Here is a 17,784-nt window from a genome sequence, read left to right on the forward strand (position 1 = left end):
GCTCCCACTGCCCACGGGGCAGGGCTGCTGTGCGCATGCTCCAGCCCCACAGACAGGAGGACCCGGTCCACCCCGCGGCGGGGCTGGCTCCGCGATCTTGGCCGGAGGCGGAGAGCGAGATGGACAGGGATGTGTCCGCTCTCCTGCGCCTTGTCGTCTGGGTGAGAGGCTGCGTCCGAGGCCCTCGCTGGCCTGGCTCACCCAGGCTGGGCGCCACCCCTCACGCGCGGTCACAGGATGGTGTATGTTTGCGGCGGCGTCCTCAGGGAACTTTCCACCACGAGGTGGGCATGTTACGTGTTCTCACGAGAAACATAGGCATAGGGTGCTGCGCCGTGCCCAGGGTCCCCTGCAGGTTCAGGCGGCCTGGCCCACGTGACGGTGCTGCCCTGGCCTGCTGGGAGGCACCCTCATTCCTGGGAGACCCCGGGGGTGCACGCTTGCTTGCTCATGGGGGAGCTGATGGCAGTGCGGCCCCTGGGCCCCTGTGTGCATTGCGTGAGCCGCAGAGGACACTCAGGCCTGGGAAACCGGGCTTCAGATCCGGAGGATCTAATTCAGATTGTTTCCTCTAATACACTGTGGTTCTGGGAACACTTACACACCTTCTCTGAACTTAATAACTTTTATTGTAGTTATTCATTTTTTTTCTAAATGGGAAGAATGGTTCTTACATCTCAGGTTGATGAGAGGCGTGAAGGCGGAGGTCAGCTGTCCCCACCCTTGGGGTGCTGGCTCTTCATGACGTGTGTGGACATGTGCGTGTGTGCATGTGTGTGCGTGTGTGTGCGCGTGTGCAAGCTGCCCTCCTATGCTGCGGAGTCCATCTTAGCCTGGACGCTGCCCTCCGGCCCCAGACGCCACAGCCCCCTCTGGCTCTGACTTTCAATCGAGGACACCTTTACTCCCAGCGACTGCCAGACACATTCTCCAAAGGCTAACCAGTGAGTCCTGTGCTCCGCTGGGGCCCCTCCTGTTCTCCAGTGAGAGGACTCCATGCTCACATGTACGGGGAAGCAGGTAAATACTGACAGAAAGTCCCACGCCCCTCTTCAGATAGAGCTGTCCGTAATGAGCAGACTGCAGTGATCAGGAAAGGAGGTATGTTTTGTTTCAGTAAATACTCCAGGAGCGCGGGCCGCCCACACAAGGGGTGCAATTTTTTAAAAATTTTATTTATTTAATAGAGCAAACAAGTGCAGGAGCAGGGGAGTGGCAGACAGAGGGACGAGCAGACTTCTGCTGAGCAAGGAGCCTGATGTGGGACTTGATCCCAGGACCCTGGGATCGTGACCTGAGCCAAAGGCAGATGCTTCACCAACTGAGCCACCCAGACGTCCCAAGGGGTACAATTAACACAGTGTTCAATGAGGAACAGTCAAACCAGCCTTTTCTCTCTTGCCTTACAGATGGGTTCTCTCCCTGTAAGGCACTTCCCGTGGAACTCGGGTGGGTGCCTCCAGGAGCCCGGTGCCGGGTCCCCCCGGGGTCCCTGACCCCGAAATCTGTGGTTCTCCATGCCCTGCTCTGCCCGCGCTTCTCCCGGCCCCGCGCACCTCGGTGCCGGCTCTGCCCGTCCATCGTCCTTTGACTGGTGGCCCTGTAGGTCTTTCCCTGATATTCAACATAGTTTTGAAGAAAAGCCCATTGCGTCCATGGAGTGCTTATTCTTAGGGCTTTGTTCTTTGGCTTTTTTAACTTCATGTCTCTCGTTTTCCAGAGTCAGTGCATATGATAATCTGTGGTTGTTGATATTGATAACATGGTGAGCAGGAGCACCCCTAGAAGAGGAGGGAGTGTGGGGTACAGCATGGCTCTCCCAGCCTCTGACCCCTGGGCTCCAGGGACCCCCTAACCTCCAGGTGCCCTGAGTGGGGAGCTTGAGGGGACAGCCCCCAAGATCAGGAGGGGAATTGGCTGGGATGGGACGGCCCCCAAATTAGGAGGGGAGCCGGCCGGGATCCCAAGTAGCCGCGAACCATGAGTGCCATTTGCTGTTGGGAATGTGTTTATTCTGCTCCGTCTCAGAGTATCTGCATTTAGTCCTCCCGACATGAGGGGCCAGGGCAGGGAAATTGTGTCGAGTGAGGAGGTCTTTTCCCTCAGGACTCAGGGAAATACCATTTCTTTCCTTTGGGGAAGAGTCTCTGGCATTTGCTGTGCTGACAACCCCGTTACTGTTTCATGGGTCCAAGTCTCCTTGGAAAATAGGAAAATTAATTTCTGGTTCCATTATTGACTTCCTGAGGATTTGTGCAATTCAGGCAAGAATATCTGGAGCCACTGGATGCGTGCACATGTGCGTAGATGGGTATGTGCGTGCACAGCAGACCCACGGTGCTGGAGTGGACCCACTGCTCCGGCCACCGTCCACATCGTCTTGGCACGTGAGACTAAGGATAAGATGTTAGTACAAATCCAAGAGTGGTCTCTTCAGTAGCTCATGCTTACACACGGGTCTACTTATTTTCCTGTAGTTTTCTAGAGACCATATGTTTCTAGGGACCATATGTCTGCAGATGAATCTGATTATGGTCAATGTGAACGTGCGTCATGTTTGGAGCCAGAATTGGCTGCCGGGACTCTACAGTTGTCTCCTACTCTCTCTGTCTCTGACGCTGTCTCTGTCTATATGTGTACATATGCACATGTATGTAATTATGTACAGACAGTTGACCTTGAACAACACGGAGGTTAGGGGCATGGACCCCCCCCCCCGGCGCAGTCAAAAATGCACGTACAACTTTTGATTTCTCAAAAACGTAACTGCTAATAGGCTGTTGACGGGAAGCCTTACCAAAAACATAAACAGTCAATTAACACATATTTTATATGTTATATATATCATATACTATATTCTTAGAATAAAGTAAGCGAGAGAAGAGAAAATGTCACTGGGAAGATCGTAAGGAAGAGAGGATGCATTTACGGGACTGTACCGTATTTATTTAAAAAATCCACACACAAGTGGACCCATGCAACTCCGGCCTGTGTGGTTCAGGGGTCAACGGTATAATCAATTCTAGGATCAGTTCGTGTGTCTCCATAGTTCAAGGTCCTCTTGGTTCTGAAGGCAAATGCGTCCTTGGAGCTTTGACATGAGTACTGATGATGGCATCATTGACAGTCATGTTGCCTTTGGCCCATGCCAGGCCCTGTGAACGTGAAGACACTCCTCGGGCTCGTGGATGATCTCATTTGGCCCTCAGAGCCCATGAGAGTGTGCCTCGCACGTCTGGGGTGGCGGGGACAGAATTCGCACGTGCGCTCTAACCTCTGCCTGTAGATCTCCGTGGGCGCACGGATCCACAGGGTCCTGTTGGTGAAGAAACACGTGTCTGTTCCTTGCCGGCGCGGACGATGCAGGGACTCGGAGGCATTTCTATCGCTAACGACCTTGAGGGTTGATGGAGCCATGCATCCCTGTTTTGGAAAGTGACTGCGTGTCTACGGGAGGTGGGTTCTGCGTTATGTTCCTTAGGCTTGTGTCCCTAGGAAAGGCTTGTGGGAAGCCAATTGGAGCAGAGCAAGAGCCACCAGCCCACCTGCCCGCCCGCCAGCCCACCTGCCCACCCGCCAGCCGGCCCCCAGCCCCTCTCCACCCCAGCCTGCTGCAGGACGGCCTGCGCCCCTGGACAGCCTGCTGCCTGGCGTGTTCCCACACCTGGTCCTTCAAATCTTCTCTTAATGGGATTCAGAAGGTGGGAGCTGCTTGGTGCAGTGATCAAGGACCTCTCAGCTTCAGAAGTCGGAAGAAAATACCGGCCCTGAGGAGGTGTCCGTGTGATGGGATTTTCCAGCACCTGCCGAACCTCCCAATCCAGAACTTGTGCCACATCCCCGGGCAGGCGCCGAATGTCTGATGCCCTGAATGTAGTCACTTGGAAGGCAAACAGTCACCTAAGTTCTGGATTCATAATTTGGATCCGTGAGATCCAAAGCCTCAAGGCTGGGGCACGGTTAATCTGAGTACACAGGAATGTAATACATGAGGCATGCAAAAAACACCCGCAAATCACCTTCCTAATGCCCAAAGTCACAGTGTGTGGTGTAGGTCAGAATCCCCTTCGTCCCCACTTTGGTGACATTTTTCTGATCTTGTCTCTTTAGAGTTCCAGACACGAGTGATTTGGTGAAGAGGAGCGATTTCGTGCCCCCCCCTTCCCTCTGCACCCTGCCTGTCCTGGGAACACCGTCATCCCCGGCTGTGATGTCCCCGGCCATGTCCCCAAACACAACCCTTGTTGGCAGCAGACAAGGAAAAATGAATCCCAATCGTGTCCCTGTCCATCCCAGCTCACGGGAAACAGAGCTTCTATTCCCGGCAAACCCAGAGTCTGGAACCTGGGGCCAGTGACAGATACTTTCTCCCCTTAAGACTTTTAATGGAAATACTTCAGGAATGTTTCCCACACAGTTAATCATGGGAGGATCATACTTTTTTTGTTGTTTTTCCCTAAAACTCCATGGAAACCCACTAGGCCCCCTGTTCTTTGTTTTTATGTGATGGTCAGTCTGGTACGGCCACCAAAGCTGACACAGAAGCAGCCCAGGAATATCTTCCATGTCCCCGAGACAGGAGGGACAGCACTCAGTCAGGAACACAGATAGGGCCAGGCTGGGCAGAAGGCAGAGGACAGGAGAGGAGAGCCGAAGCCAGAGGCTTCATGCAGTTTCCTTGGGTAGGTAGGGCAGGGCAGGGCGACCCCAGCCAGTCTGAATAATCTCAGTGAGCTCAGAGTGAGCTATGCAGCACCCCTACTTGCCTGGCCCCTGGCCCCGCGACAATTCAGGCAGAGGAATGTAGTTCTAGGTGCATAGACGGGCCAGACAGAGAAGGTCTGGCTCTGGCTGGGTTGGTTTGCGCCTTGCAGGTGTGCTTGGGGCTGAGCCCTTGGCTGAGAATTGGCCAGACTGGGAGGGGTACCTCTCCCCAGTCAGGAAGGTTTTTTAAGGTGTCCAAACTTCATAATATATAGAAAATGATCCCAGAGGCCACGTCTGAGTGGCACGTGACCGCTGAGCAGGGCTGCGTCCGGCACCTCCTATTGCTTGCACCTGGCTTTAGCTACAGCCCTCGGGCCTGCACCCTGCAGCTGCAGGAGCTCAAGGGGCAGGGCTTCATGCGGGTGGCCCTCTGTCGCCTGTGCTCTAGCAAGTGGGACAGGACGGGCACGGCTGGGTGATGACAGAGCCACCGTTTTACAGACATGGGAATATCGGAGACCGAGAGGAGGCCGGCGTTTGGTTGAGGTGGGGGCTCAGGGAACTGGGATGGAGGCCCGCCCCAAGCTTCACGGGGTGCCAACTGTACCCCGGGGGCCCTGCAGCTGCCCCCACGCCTCCTGCTGTCCTCTAGCCCCCCAAGGCTGTGTCACTACAGGTCACCTGCATTTCCTGGTGTTCCTATATAAACAGGAGCACGCAGCATGTGCTCTGTCATCTGTCCTCTCTCCCGCTGCACGATTACACTAGGACTCGTGCATGTCGTCAGGTGCATCCACAGCCTGCTCCTTTTGCCATGGAGCATAGGTTCACGTGGTTTCTTTATCTCCCAGGACAGATTCTGGTTTCTGGTCCCCACCCCTCGAGCTCCCAGTGGATTATAACGGCATCTAGAGCGTCAAAGGTCTTGTGATCCTGCAAGGACCATGGGATTCTAAGTCCCGCCTTGCCAGGGAGCAGGTGGAAAGGCACCTCGAGATCCACGGGCTGGAGTTCAGAAGAAGTGCCATCTCTGTGGTACCTCCCACACAGCTGGGCTTTGTAGCTGTGGATTCGCGGTCTCAGGGTCCCACTCCCTGGGCTCCGAAGGGCAGGCACTTACTGGTTGTGCACTCTAGGGCATATGGCTTAGCTCACCTGCCTCCATTTCCCCAACTGTAACATCAGCGTGAATGGCCCTACCTTCCGGGTGTGTGTGGATTAAATGAGGCCATATGTCGAGGGCATGGGGAATAGGGCCTGACAAGGTGTCCCCTGCTGTTATTAGTGTATGTATCCCAAGGGCCAGAGACTTTGGGGTCAAGTTTGCTCGCATCTCCGGTATTCCTGCCTTGCTAGCAGGAAGCAGATTTCAATGGAATTGGGTGCCATACGCTTGTGAAATTTGATCTTAGAAGATGCATCTCTCCAAATGGATAAGTGGCTCCTGAAATTTGGCAGTGGGGGCTGAGACGGCCAGGTTTCCATGGGTCTGTGGAGTCGTCTCTGCTCTGCGGCCATCACCTCAATGATGCCCTGAAGACAGTGGCACCCTCAGGCCCGCAGGGCAGCACAGCCACGGACCCATCCCGCCGGCCTGAGGACATGACTTCTTTATGAAGTTGCATCTGCCTAAAAGAGCAGCCACAGTGCACTTCTCTCTCTTGGATTTGGCTCATCAGCATCGCAAAGCAGTTGGGTTGGAAGCGGAAGACTTTTTCTAACCCAACGGTGAGAATTTTAAAGGGGAAAAGAAGATTCGGGGAAAGTGTTCGTAAGACTAAAGCAAGCCCTCCATCTGTCGAAGATGTCTGCGGCGCTCCCTGTGACCTTGAGCGAACTTGAACCTTAGTTCTTTTAACCGAAAGCAATATTAGCCGTAGGTGGGCTTTACTCTTGGGTCCATACCTTCCTATCCTTCCCAGGGTTCATTTTTCATTTTATGAGATACCGGTCGGCCTGTGTAAGGATCCTCGTTCCTAGTTTCCTCTGGGGTTTTTACGGGGACTTACAGGATCTGTTGTGTTTGTCTGTGTCTGGTAACCATCAGCCAGTGTTTATTTGCACCCCGCATGTGCAGGGGGTGGACCAAAAACGCTGAGAATGTCGGGATCATGATGGCAGGGGTGAGTCTGCAAAGCTACGAGCCGTCAGTGAGGTTGCTTTGGCGCCGCACTGATTTCTCCAGAGCTGCACAGATCTTCAACGCATGGCACTGCTGACGCTTGTGCCATACTTATCGTTGGAAGACTTAGGCGGTTCCAACCCGTTCCAGTGAAACTGCTTTTTAGAAATTAAGTCTGAAGTACTTTTGACGGCCAGGGTTACTGTGCGACTCTGCGTGTGCCCGATGGTTCGGTTACATTTGGATGCTTGGGCGGCAGGTGCCGGGGAATGGGGATGGCTTTTCCTGTGGATGGCTCTGAGCGGGAGCCAGTTGCTCTGCCCCTTGGCCCCTGGGGCGGGGGGTGGCCTCCTGGCTCCGTCCTCACTGCGTGGCTGGGTATCTGGCTCTGTGACATCACCCACCTGTGTCTCGTGGCTTCAGGGCAGACATGCCGACCTGCTTTCATGTGTCCTTGGGAAGGGAGAGAGGCCGTCTCGTGACATGAACACGTTGGGTGTCACTTGGCATGGGTAGGCACCTGCAAGTTTCTTCCCCAGTGTCTGCTTTGCCACTTCTGCCGCCGATGTCTGTAGCCTCCCTGCCTGCCATTTCTTGCCACCTCCTTGTCCTGCACATGGTGGCTGACGTCCACTCAGCTCCCTGTCAGTCTTGTCAGCCTGTGTGGAGGGCCTCTGTGGTCTGTCCCTCCTCAGCCACTTTCTGAACCCCCGCCCACGGCTCTGCAAATCTGGCCCATGCTGCACGGCCACGCCTCCCCTGCCCACCTGTGTGCCGCGCTCCTCTCTGGGCCCAGATCCAGTTTGTGTTGTCTCATACCTTCCTCTTCTACCCCTTGGTCTCCAGCCCCCTTTGCATGAGGCCTGTTTGTTGATGGGCGTCCTTGGCCTCTAGTTTCTCCGAAAGACAGGACTGCTCTCGAGTAGTCACCAGTGCCCAACATCCAACAACGGCCATGGTCTTCTCTGGACAATCCCACGTGTCACTGGTCTCCTCTGCAGGTTTTTTGAAAACGCACGCTGTCTTGGACACTTCTCCTTGGTGGTCAGGGTGGGATGGGTTTGGCGTTAGGGGGGGTGCTGGAGGATCAAGGACAGCTTCTGAGTGTGGGGTGGGGGCAACCCTGTGGATCCCAGTCCTGTTTTCCCCCATGGGAAGACCAGGGACAGAAAGCCTGTGGTAGGGCCAGTCAAGGCTTGGTTGAAGGATGTCTGAGAAGACTTTGAGACAATAAGATGAAGCTGTCAGTTGGGTTTGGGAATTGTCTCCAAAATCCTGGCCCTGGAGATGTGGGGGCTTGAGATAAAGACTAAGGATGCATTTGGAGCAGAGACAGTAGGACCCCTTAGGGCAGGAGTGGGTGGAGGGAGCCATAGAGGCCCCAGGGATTTGGCCCCAGCAGTCCCGACAGACAATGGCCACTGGATAGGGCTTGAGAAGACAAGATGGGGGTGGGGATGTATTTTGCTGTTATTTGCCTAGCACCCAGCTGGGAGGAATCACAGGACAAGGTGGGGCTTATGGAGCCCGCTTCTTTGGCAAGAGCCGTGTGATCCCACCCCCTCCACACACACACCGCAGGTGGGGTTCCTTCTTGCTTCAGACAGAGTGAGGGGTTTCAAGGAGATGATGCGGATTTTGGCATGTGTGTCACTAGAGTGAGGGGCACCTGGTGCACTGTTGGTCTCCACGCCAGGAGTGGCTGTTGCTGATGGCCTCCTGCTGACGACCAGGCTCAGGGACTGGGGGCAAGGCGCACCTCATGTGGGCCCTGAGCCCACTGGATCCACAGCAGCAAGAGGGCTATAGCTGCCCAATGGGTGTGGACCCTGCAGGGGACAGATGTGTGGGCAAATGAAGGACTGACACCAATCGTTTCACAGCACGGGCACCCAGATATTCCTGGGGCGGAACCTCCAAAGGAGGAAGGAGCCAGATGCAACCTTCGCTCTACTGGAGGGGGGGCAGGTAGCCTTGGGGCTGGTAGCGTTACTGTCTGCGCCTGACTTCCTCTCTGCACGTGTCCCCACCTCCCCACCTGGCCAAGTTGTCAGAAGCTGCAGCCTGAAGGCTGGGAGGCACCTGCTGTCCCTGGCTTCCTGGAGTCTCTGCCCTAGGCAGCTCTAAGCGGGGGCAGATGGCTCTAGTTTTAAGTGATGTTCAGGGTGTTTACTGTTACCTGGGCTGGACATCTTTATTACTGGAACTAGGAAAATGGGGTGACTTGTAAGTACGTGGGGACACTTTCTTGGCTGAAAGTGGGTGGGTTAGATATGGGGTGTGTCTGGGGCTTCATCCAGGTCCAGAGAGGAGCAGGGCGTTTCTGTGCACTGAGACAGGAGTTGGGGGCAGTGAGCTCGTTCTCAGATTGTCCCCTGCTCATCCACTCGCCCAGATTACACAGAGGACAGAGAGGAGGTGGGCAGGATGGAGCCCTGCGGCTGAGTCACAGAAAAGGCAAAACACTGACAAATAGCACCAGGAGGCCAGAGGATGTCAGAACAGCATGGGGTCAAGAAAGTCAAGGAAAGGGAGTGTGGCAAGGGAGTGAAGGGCCTGCTGGGGGCAGATGCATGCAAGCAGGTTGCCCTCCACATTTGGGGGCATGGCGGGTGTGGACGAATTTGCAGGGACAGCTCATGGGAACAAGAGCTGGCTTGGAGGACGGGGAGGGAGGGTCCAGAGGGTGCCATCACCAGCACAATGGTGGCGGTCCACTTTGAGGAGGTGCCATCACTTTTGAGTTGGCTCTTATGACAGCCGCTGAGGGTTTCCCACCCTATTAAAAACCTGGCTGCAGTGAGTGGTGTCCCCTGGGACATATCCCCTGGCCGTCTCCCAGTGTGCTAGAGAGTGCGTGCCCAGAAGTGGATCTGCTGGACGGTGGGGTCTGCACACAGCCCATCCTGCTTGATGCCACCAGTCTGCCCCTCGGAGGCTGCGCTGTGCTGCACTGCTTCTCGCCACGTGGAGGGCTTTCTTACGATGTTTGTCAAGCTCCGGTCTTTGGCCGTGAGGTGGCATTTTAGCTTGGGCTTGAATTTGTCATCTTATTTTGAATAAAGCCGAGAATCTTTTGATAAGTCCAATATCCGCTTGTATTTCTTTTTCTGTGAACTCTTTCTTTGTATCTTTTAACTTTTTTATATTGGGCTTTTGATATTTTCTTAGTGAGTTATATTAATTATCTTTTTGAGTATGAAATGTTACCGTTTTTTCTTCTGCATAAAGTTTTATTTTTATGATCATGAGTGTGTCAGTATTTTCTTTTATGTTCTGGATTTTTATCATCTTTCCATTCAAATAAATAAAAACAAATTCCTCCCAGGTTTTTTCTTTTCTTTTTTTTTTTAAAAGTATTTTATGGTTTCATTATGATAAAATTAAGCTTGCAATCCATTTAGGATTTATTTGTATATAAGGCACAAGACAGAAACCCAGTTTGATTTTCTTCCTGGATAGCTGCCCAGACACTGAAACACCACTCACTGGTAACTCTGTCTGCCTTGGGTATGAATTACTGTATTTGTCATTGCAGGGGAGGAAGACACTTTCTGATCTTCCCTCCTGTGTTCTCTGGCTAGGGCCTTGAAGACAAAAGGCAGACTAACGGGAGAAAAGCAGGTGATCTATGCATGCAGTATACATTCATGCAGGGAAACTCAGTGATGAGTAACTCAAAGAAATGGTTAGAACTCGGGCTTATATCACGTCTTAACAAAGAACAAGAAATCCAGACAGAAGGGACAAAGCCCAGGAAAAGAATTTTGGGTTTCCCAGGGTGGCAAACTGTGGGGATGCAAGTACACAGGGAAATCCATGGACAGGGAGAGCCAGTTGCAGTGTGTTGATGCCTAGGCTGGGTCTCGGGGCTGCGGGGGGCTGTCTGGTGATTCACCTCTGTCCTTCCCTGTAGACGGGGGAGTGGGGCTGTCTCTACAAATTTATGTCCTGCTTTTAGGCATTTGGGGGGAAGAGCAGAGATATTTCTTGCACCTGCTGCTTCTCGGCTGCCTTCAGCTCAGAATAATCCCAATGCCAGTGTGCCCTGCGTGGGTGGTGTGTTTTGCTCCCCTTCACCATGTATATCTCTCCTTTTTGTTTCTTTGTGGAATGGATGGCACTTTGCCATCACATGTGTCGTTGCTCCTCCATCTGCTAGAATATAAACCCATGATGGCAACATCACCATTTGGGACACCTTTTTATTTAATGATTTTAGTCTGTAAAATGTTGGGGGGAAGAGGGGGAATGGGCAGCACAAGATGGATGAGTGGGGACAAAGGTGGTGCTCCATGAGTCCGAAGGGCCCAGTTCTCAAATTCTGCTACACTCTGTGCAGCAGTTATGAAATAAGGGAGGGGCTGGCTCTCATGAAAACTTCATGCTGAATGGGGGGAGGTGGTGGGACCATGACAAAGGGAGACATCAGTTACTTTCGGGTGACTGCACAGGTGCCAGAGATCCCTGTTAGCTGAGCTCTGAGGTCATGTCATGGCTCACTGAGGTGGGGTCACGCTGAACAGGTGGTCAAGGCGTAATCTCTGTTATTAATGACAGGGAAGCACCTGTTATTGCCACCTGAGACTCAAACCATGATTCAGTGGAATGACACAAAGCTAAATAATTATTGCTAACTGAATGAACTGAGATAGGACCACTCATGCAAACGTGCTGTGCTAGATGGTAGGGAGGGACAAGGAGAATCCTGACCTCTGAGGTTATACCGCGGAGTTAGCAGGCATCTAAGGGTGGTAGTTACTATGTTGCATGACATCCCTACTTCAAATGGAAACAGATGCCATCAGCCTGGGCGCAGAGACCATTCGCACGCACGCAGGTTAGCACACAAGCATTAGAAGCAAGTATGTGCTGGGGGTGGAGAGAGGAAATTTTTCCCAAGAGCAGCTTGATTTGCAGCCCTGTAAAGGGATTCTAAAACTCACAAGGGGATCCTTTGGACTTTATTAGGTGCTACAGCTCTGAGAAATTTCTGACATTTGCAAATCTTAAGGACAAAAAATTGAGTCTCTGAATGCACCCTGGGACTCTGTCTGACTCTCTGTGGGAGGACTTGCTTGACAGATGGGTTTATTATTTGCACTGCCTCTCCCCAACCCATTCTAATGTCCACGGGCGGTTCCCACCTCTCTCAGAAGCCACACACAGGCGGGAGGGAGGCCTGTGGCCCAAGCTTCGTGGCCTGCCAGCTCAGACACGGATGTCATACAGGTTAGACACTTGACATTTATCCTCTTGGGAAACTGTCACCCAAGGCTAATTTCCTTCTCTCATTGTCCAAGTTGGCGGATCAGGAAAGAGATCAGAAGCTTATTATGGATATTTAAGGAGAGACTTACGGGAAGCTTCCTGCCGGGTGATGCCTTTCTGGCCTGCTGGGACCATCAGAGACTTGGCTGCTTTGCTCAGCCGAATCTGTCACTTCATATAACAAGCACAGTGCAGAGATGCACTGAGCTTTTTTTTCTAATTAAATAGATAAAATATAGATGCTGGGGTTTATATAGTTCTATAAAGAGACAGCTTGACCTTCTTCAATAGGAATTTACTTTCAGAAGGTACTTGGGTGATCATTTCGATAGAACCACATTTGGAAAATTATTATAGAATAAATGACTAAGCATAAACATCAAAAACACTCCTTCCTTTTAAATGAACTTTTTCTGAGTCACAGTGATTCAGTCTGTAGTCTTCACGGCATCTGAACTTCTAGAAGAGTCTTTCTGCACTCCCTGTGGTGAATTCAGTGGCAAAGATGAGGCTTACCTCAATAGTCTCTTACTAATTTAACAAGCACAGATTTCTCTTAAGAGCATTGTCTTGTGGTGGCAATTATTTTTCTAGGTCATAGAAAATAATTTCATGAAGTATTTAGTGTAGAAAGCTTGCAGAATGTTTCTGAGGACCCATTGTCTTGTCACTTGGCATGTCCAGATCCCTGTTTCTCTTTCTGTGTTCTCCTACTATTTTGTCCTTTCCCCACACGCGAGGTGAGATGTTCAGGTGCACCCAGCTCCTTTCTGGGCTCCTGACTTCAGAGCCATCTCTGGCTCGTCCCTGTCACTTCCCACTGAGGCCAGCTCACAGAGTGACCTGTTCACTTGCAGCCACCTGCTGCCAGCTATGTCCTCCCCACCGTAGCCCTCGGCACCCTGCCTCCAGCATCTGGACCACAGCCGCCTCCTTGTGGTCCATTCCCCACCTCCCCACCTCCTGAGATCTCCTGTCCTGGGGGACCCTCTGTAGCCGGGCCTCCCATCACGTCCCCTATACCTACGAGTCTCCTTGCCTCCATTCCTTAGGGCAGCGCCCAGCACATAGTTGCTGCTCAGTAAATGTGTGCTCAGGAGAGCTGCCCTGCACAGACCTCACGTCTGGCTCGGCTGTGTCCCACTGGAGTGCCTCCCCTCCCTCAGAACCCTCTTGGTTTGAGGACGCTTACCAACTGCAGAACCTGAGAATAACACTCAGAAGACCAAGTTTCTTTTGATGACATTCTGATCCACTTTGGAAAGATGCGGACCTGTAGCAGTACCTGATCAGGTCTGGGCCTGTGCCCGGACCGTGGCCTTGAAGGGAACGCCAGGAGGCCACATGTCCCAGTACTGGGTTATTAGATGGAATCCTTTTTTTTTTTTTTTTTTTTTTTTTTTTTTTTTTTGTGGCTTGCTGGCTGATTTATTGCTGGCCTAGAAAGCAGTCCATTTTAGATTTTAGCACCTTGGACTTGTCTGAAAATTTTTAAGAAGGCTTGAAGTCCCAGGAGGTCCTTTCCCACACGCTAGAGGTCAACCTTTAGAATTCAAGTCTCCTCTCCTAGGACTACTTCATTCCTCATATAAGTGAAATCATGCAGTTTTTGTCCTTCTGTGATCTGCCTTTTTCACTTAGCATAATGTCTTCTGGGTTCATCCATGTAGTTGCAACTGGCAGGATTTCCTTCTTTTGTAAGGCTGAATAAAGGACACATAGTGTCATACTAAGTTCCCATATATGTGTGCATGTGTGGTAAGGGATAAATTATCTCCCATGTTGCTATTTTAAACAATATTTTTATTATCATATATATGGAAAAATTCAGCTTTTAATAAATTTTGTCATTTTGTTTCAAATACTGATTAAAAAATACTGAAGTCCCCTTTATACACTTTACCTATTCTATCTCACCCTTACCTTCAAACTAACTTGTCCTACAACTCCCTTTCCTATTAGATTCTATCTAAATACCATTCCCTAGCTTGACTCCCAGAATGTCATTCATGTAAACAGTGTCTCCAAGAGCTGCTCAAAACAGGTAAATGTGTTTCTTTCCTGTTCATGTTTATACTTGTGTTCAACCATGTATCAATTAATTCTAAATGGATACTAATGTTTGCTTATTTGTAAACTTTAAATAAATGCCATCATGCTGTTTGCATATTCAGTGTATCAGGGTAAAGTAGGTTGATTTAAAGAAGCTAAATATTTTGGCGGTCTCACAGTCTTAAGGTTTTGCAGGTTTGCAGAGCAATCATGGAAAGGTGCTCATGAGTGTAAGCTGGATCTCTTCTGTGAGGTTATTCAGACTATTAGATGGAATCCTAACCAAACGTACAACAGAGGAGTGTGGCATCGACACCTAGCACACCGTCAGGATGCATCCCCAGCACCACGAAGAGCTGGGGATGCCCGTCAGAGGTTCAAGATGACCTGTTCATTCGAGGGAAAGTGGTGACCCCTGTGGGAGGTGGTGGCGGCTGCTGTCTACACTGAATGCACAGCAGATATTTTCCCTGGGGATGTGCAGGTGTGGTCTCTGGGTTGCAGAATCCTGATTAACATGACAAATGGATCTCTCTTCCTGCCTCCTTAAGGGAAGCCATCAGCCGTGTGTGTGAAGCCGTCCCTGGTGCCAAGGGAGCCTTCAGGAAGAGAAAGGTACTGTCCCCTGTGTATTCTCCCCATGCAGAACCTTCAGTCACACCCCACCTGTCACGGCCTGGCTTTCCACACTTTTAAGACAATAAGAGTTTACGGTCCCCCTGCCATGCACTCAGCAGGACAGTTGGCTCTCACTGGCCGACCCACGTCAGCGCCCCAGCTGCACCCCGGGGGCCAAAACCTACAGACAGTGATGAGAACAGACACATGAGACAGGGCCTGAGCTCTTCTAGGCCTTAATGGGCATGAATTCACTTCACTAGAACGGCCTTTGTGACAGACGCCCCAATGCTGTGCAGGTAAATTTAACCAGCGGCTCTCGGGGGCGGAGTAAGCAGCACCAGATTTATAGTGTTTGCCAGTTTCCGTGGTGTATGTCCTCCGCCTGGCTGACTTCAAGCTCTAACGTGACATCCCTGAAGACGCGCAGCAGCATGTCCTTGCACGGGTTCCCACCTGGGGCCCAGGTGCAGTACACAGGCATGGCCGGAGCCCATTGCACGGGTTCCCACCTGGGGCCCAGGTGCAGTAGACAAGAATGGCCAGAACAGCATGGGTGACTGTTAATGTAGCAGAAACAGCTAGAAAGTGACAAGTGTTGAATATTTATTGTTTTTTAAATGTAATTTATTTAATTGTAAGTTTACGTAAATCAGTTTTTCATAGCAGCTGTGCCTCAGTTTATACCATCATTAGCTGCTGTAACCTGCTCCAGAATGTCACTTATCCTCATTTTTCTGATGGCATAAACTGAGGCACAGAGAGAGAAGCCCCATGTGTAGGTGGTGGGCTTAGCTCAAGCCCAGGTCACTCAACCTTTACACTTCTGAGGTGGTTAGACTGGCAGGGAAAATATGGATGAAGAGAAAGCTCAGAAAACCCTCTGCGTAAAAGTCTCGCAGGTACATAACTAAGTACCCACCATCGGGTACTGAGCCCAGACCCTATCACGGGGAGCAGCTCTGTCTCCCAGTCTGTGCTGAGCCTGAGGTTTGCAGGCAGCTGGCGTGTTTGCCCCCGCGACTCCCGGGGCTGCGGGTCGGTTTTGTCATCATGGCTTGGGGACATCGGAGAAGCCACAGGGCAGCTGGTAACTAGGAGGAAGTGTGAGGACAGAGGTAGGGAAGCTCCTCTTTCAGAGCCAGGCGAAGGTGGTGGAAGTTAGGCGCGTTTCTGGGCCCCACCCCAGGTGTGACTTAATCAGAATCTGGGGGAGCCAGCGACTCTTTTTTTAAACAGCTCCGTCAGGAGATTAAAACACAGTGCATGCCTGGTTAAGAACTAGTGTTAACTGGCGCATCTAAGGGGGACACATTCTAATCTGAAAGGGAAGGATGGTCAGCGGGCCCTGGACAGGGAGGCAGGTGTTGGCAGTGCCTGGGGGAAGGTGCTTGGTGGGAAAGCGCAGTCCGTTGGGCCCGTGCGAAGGACCTGTAGTTAAGCTGAGCCAGTTGTCCGTCCTTGTGTGAGCCCACCAGATGCTGCCTCGTGCGAGTTCTGTCTTGGCCCATGTTCCAGCCAGAGGCCTTGTGCTCCACGCCCCTCCGCAGCGAGCAGTCTCGAGACTCCGCAGGATGCCCTTTGCCCGGTCGGCTGGACCCTCCTAACTCCCGCTGGGACGAAACTGGGTCCTGAGCCTCACGGCTGTGGATGCTGGTCCATGGCACTTTCCCCAGGCTTAGGAGGGACGCGAGACGCGTCCCCACAGGAGCCACCTGGACAGACAGTGCTGACGTCCCTCAGGTGTCCTCATCCCAGTGTGTCATATGAGCTCTTACAGCCGCCTGTTGTGTGTTGCAGAACTTACGTGTTAGCGTCAGGTCCTGCCTCCCAGCTCATTCCTGGCACAGTCTCCTTCCCGAGCCTCATGAGGGCGGGAGGGTGGGGGTTTGGGGGTGTGGCAGACGGGAACCGCAGAGAGGCCGCAACCGTGGGAATCAAAGCTAAAATCACGCTGCTTGATTTCACAGCCTCCCAGCAAAATGCTGTCCAGCATCTTGGGCAAGAGCAACCTCCAGTTTGCGGGGATGAGCATCTCCCTGACCATATCCACCGCCAGCCTGAACCTGCGCACGCCCGACTCGAAACAGGTCTGTAGGCCCTCGGGGGCCGCCCTGCCCCAGCCCCCACGACAGGTGTGCAGGGGTCGCCCACGGAACCATGCATGCGGTTGGTTTTCTTTAATTCTGCTATAAACGACCTTTTCCTTAAGGATGATGTCTGAAGTCATTGATTTACTCGCAGAGCAAGGAGAGCTGCGTGTGTTTGCCACCGGTTCCTCTCTCATTGCTTTTGACACCCCGTTTCCTTGGCGCCACAGCCCACGTCTTACTTCCACATTCCATCATCTCTGAAGTGAATGGCACATGGCGGCTTAATGAATCCTATCTTTTCTGTCTCCGTGGTTCCTCACCCGGAGCCTCTGGCGGTTGGCAGCATCCTGTGATCGAGGACGTGGGCCTGCCCGGCTGCTGTGGGATGCCTGCCGCCAGCCGTGGCCCCACAGCCGTGGCGACCGTGGGGTGAAGTCTATGAGGGAGGGCGGGCACCTCGGCAGTGTCTGTCGTCGGCGTCTCCGACCTCAGATCCTTCAGCAGGAACAGTGGATGTAGTTCAGGGGCAGCCCCAGGTGCCAACAGGTGGGAACGCTCATAGACACATGGGGGCGCGAGCTGTGCTCAGCCCGGGCCTCCGCTGCAGGCAGTGTGAGCTGGAAATTGGATGCATCCACACGGCGAGACGTGGGCCAGCCCCAGACCCCCGAACGACCCTCCCCAACTCTGGCTGTGTGCTCCCAGGGATGCCCGGGTCACCTTTATGTTGCTATATATTTATATTTCGTGATTTAAATGTTCCCCAGGGAAGCAGGCAGCACCCCAGCTTCGTTTATTCGTCTGCCCCCCACCTGAGGTATTGAAATAAATTATAGATCCAGCGTAGAAACGAGAGGCAACGTCTGGGCTTTGTTTTGACACCTCTCACTCCTCCTCTTCCTTTGCCCGCCCCACAGATAA

The 17,784-nt window shown here is 52.4% G+C and overlaps 1 protein-coding gene across 2 annotated transcripts in view; it reads left to right on the top strand.

Annotated features, from left to right (window-relative positions):
* SHC3 (SHC adaptor protein 3) overlaps window positions 1-17,784 on the top strand; it is a 102,908-nt gene that overhangs the window by 50,937 nt on the left and 34,187 nt on the right. For both annotated transcript variants that reach the window (XM_040620347.1, XM_040620348.1), the window contains exons 3-4: window positions 14,704-14,767; window positions 16,741-16,860. In XM_040620347.1, the coding sequence (XP_040476281.1) occupies window positions 14,704-14,767; window positions 16,741-16,860 (184 nt within the window). The remainder of the gene's footprint in view (window positions 1-14,703; window positions 14,768-16,740; window positions 16,861-17,784) is intronic.

Source organism: Ursus maritimus, unplaced genomic scaffold (genome assembly GCF_017311325.1).
Source record: "Ursus maritimus isolate PB19 unplaced genomic scaffold, ASM1731132v1 scaffold_34, whole genome shotgun sequence".
NCBI lineage: Eukaryota > Metazoa > Chordata > Mammalia > Carnivora > Ursidae > Ursus > Ursus maritimus.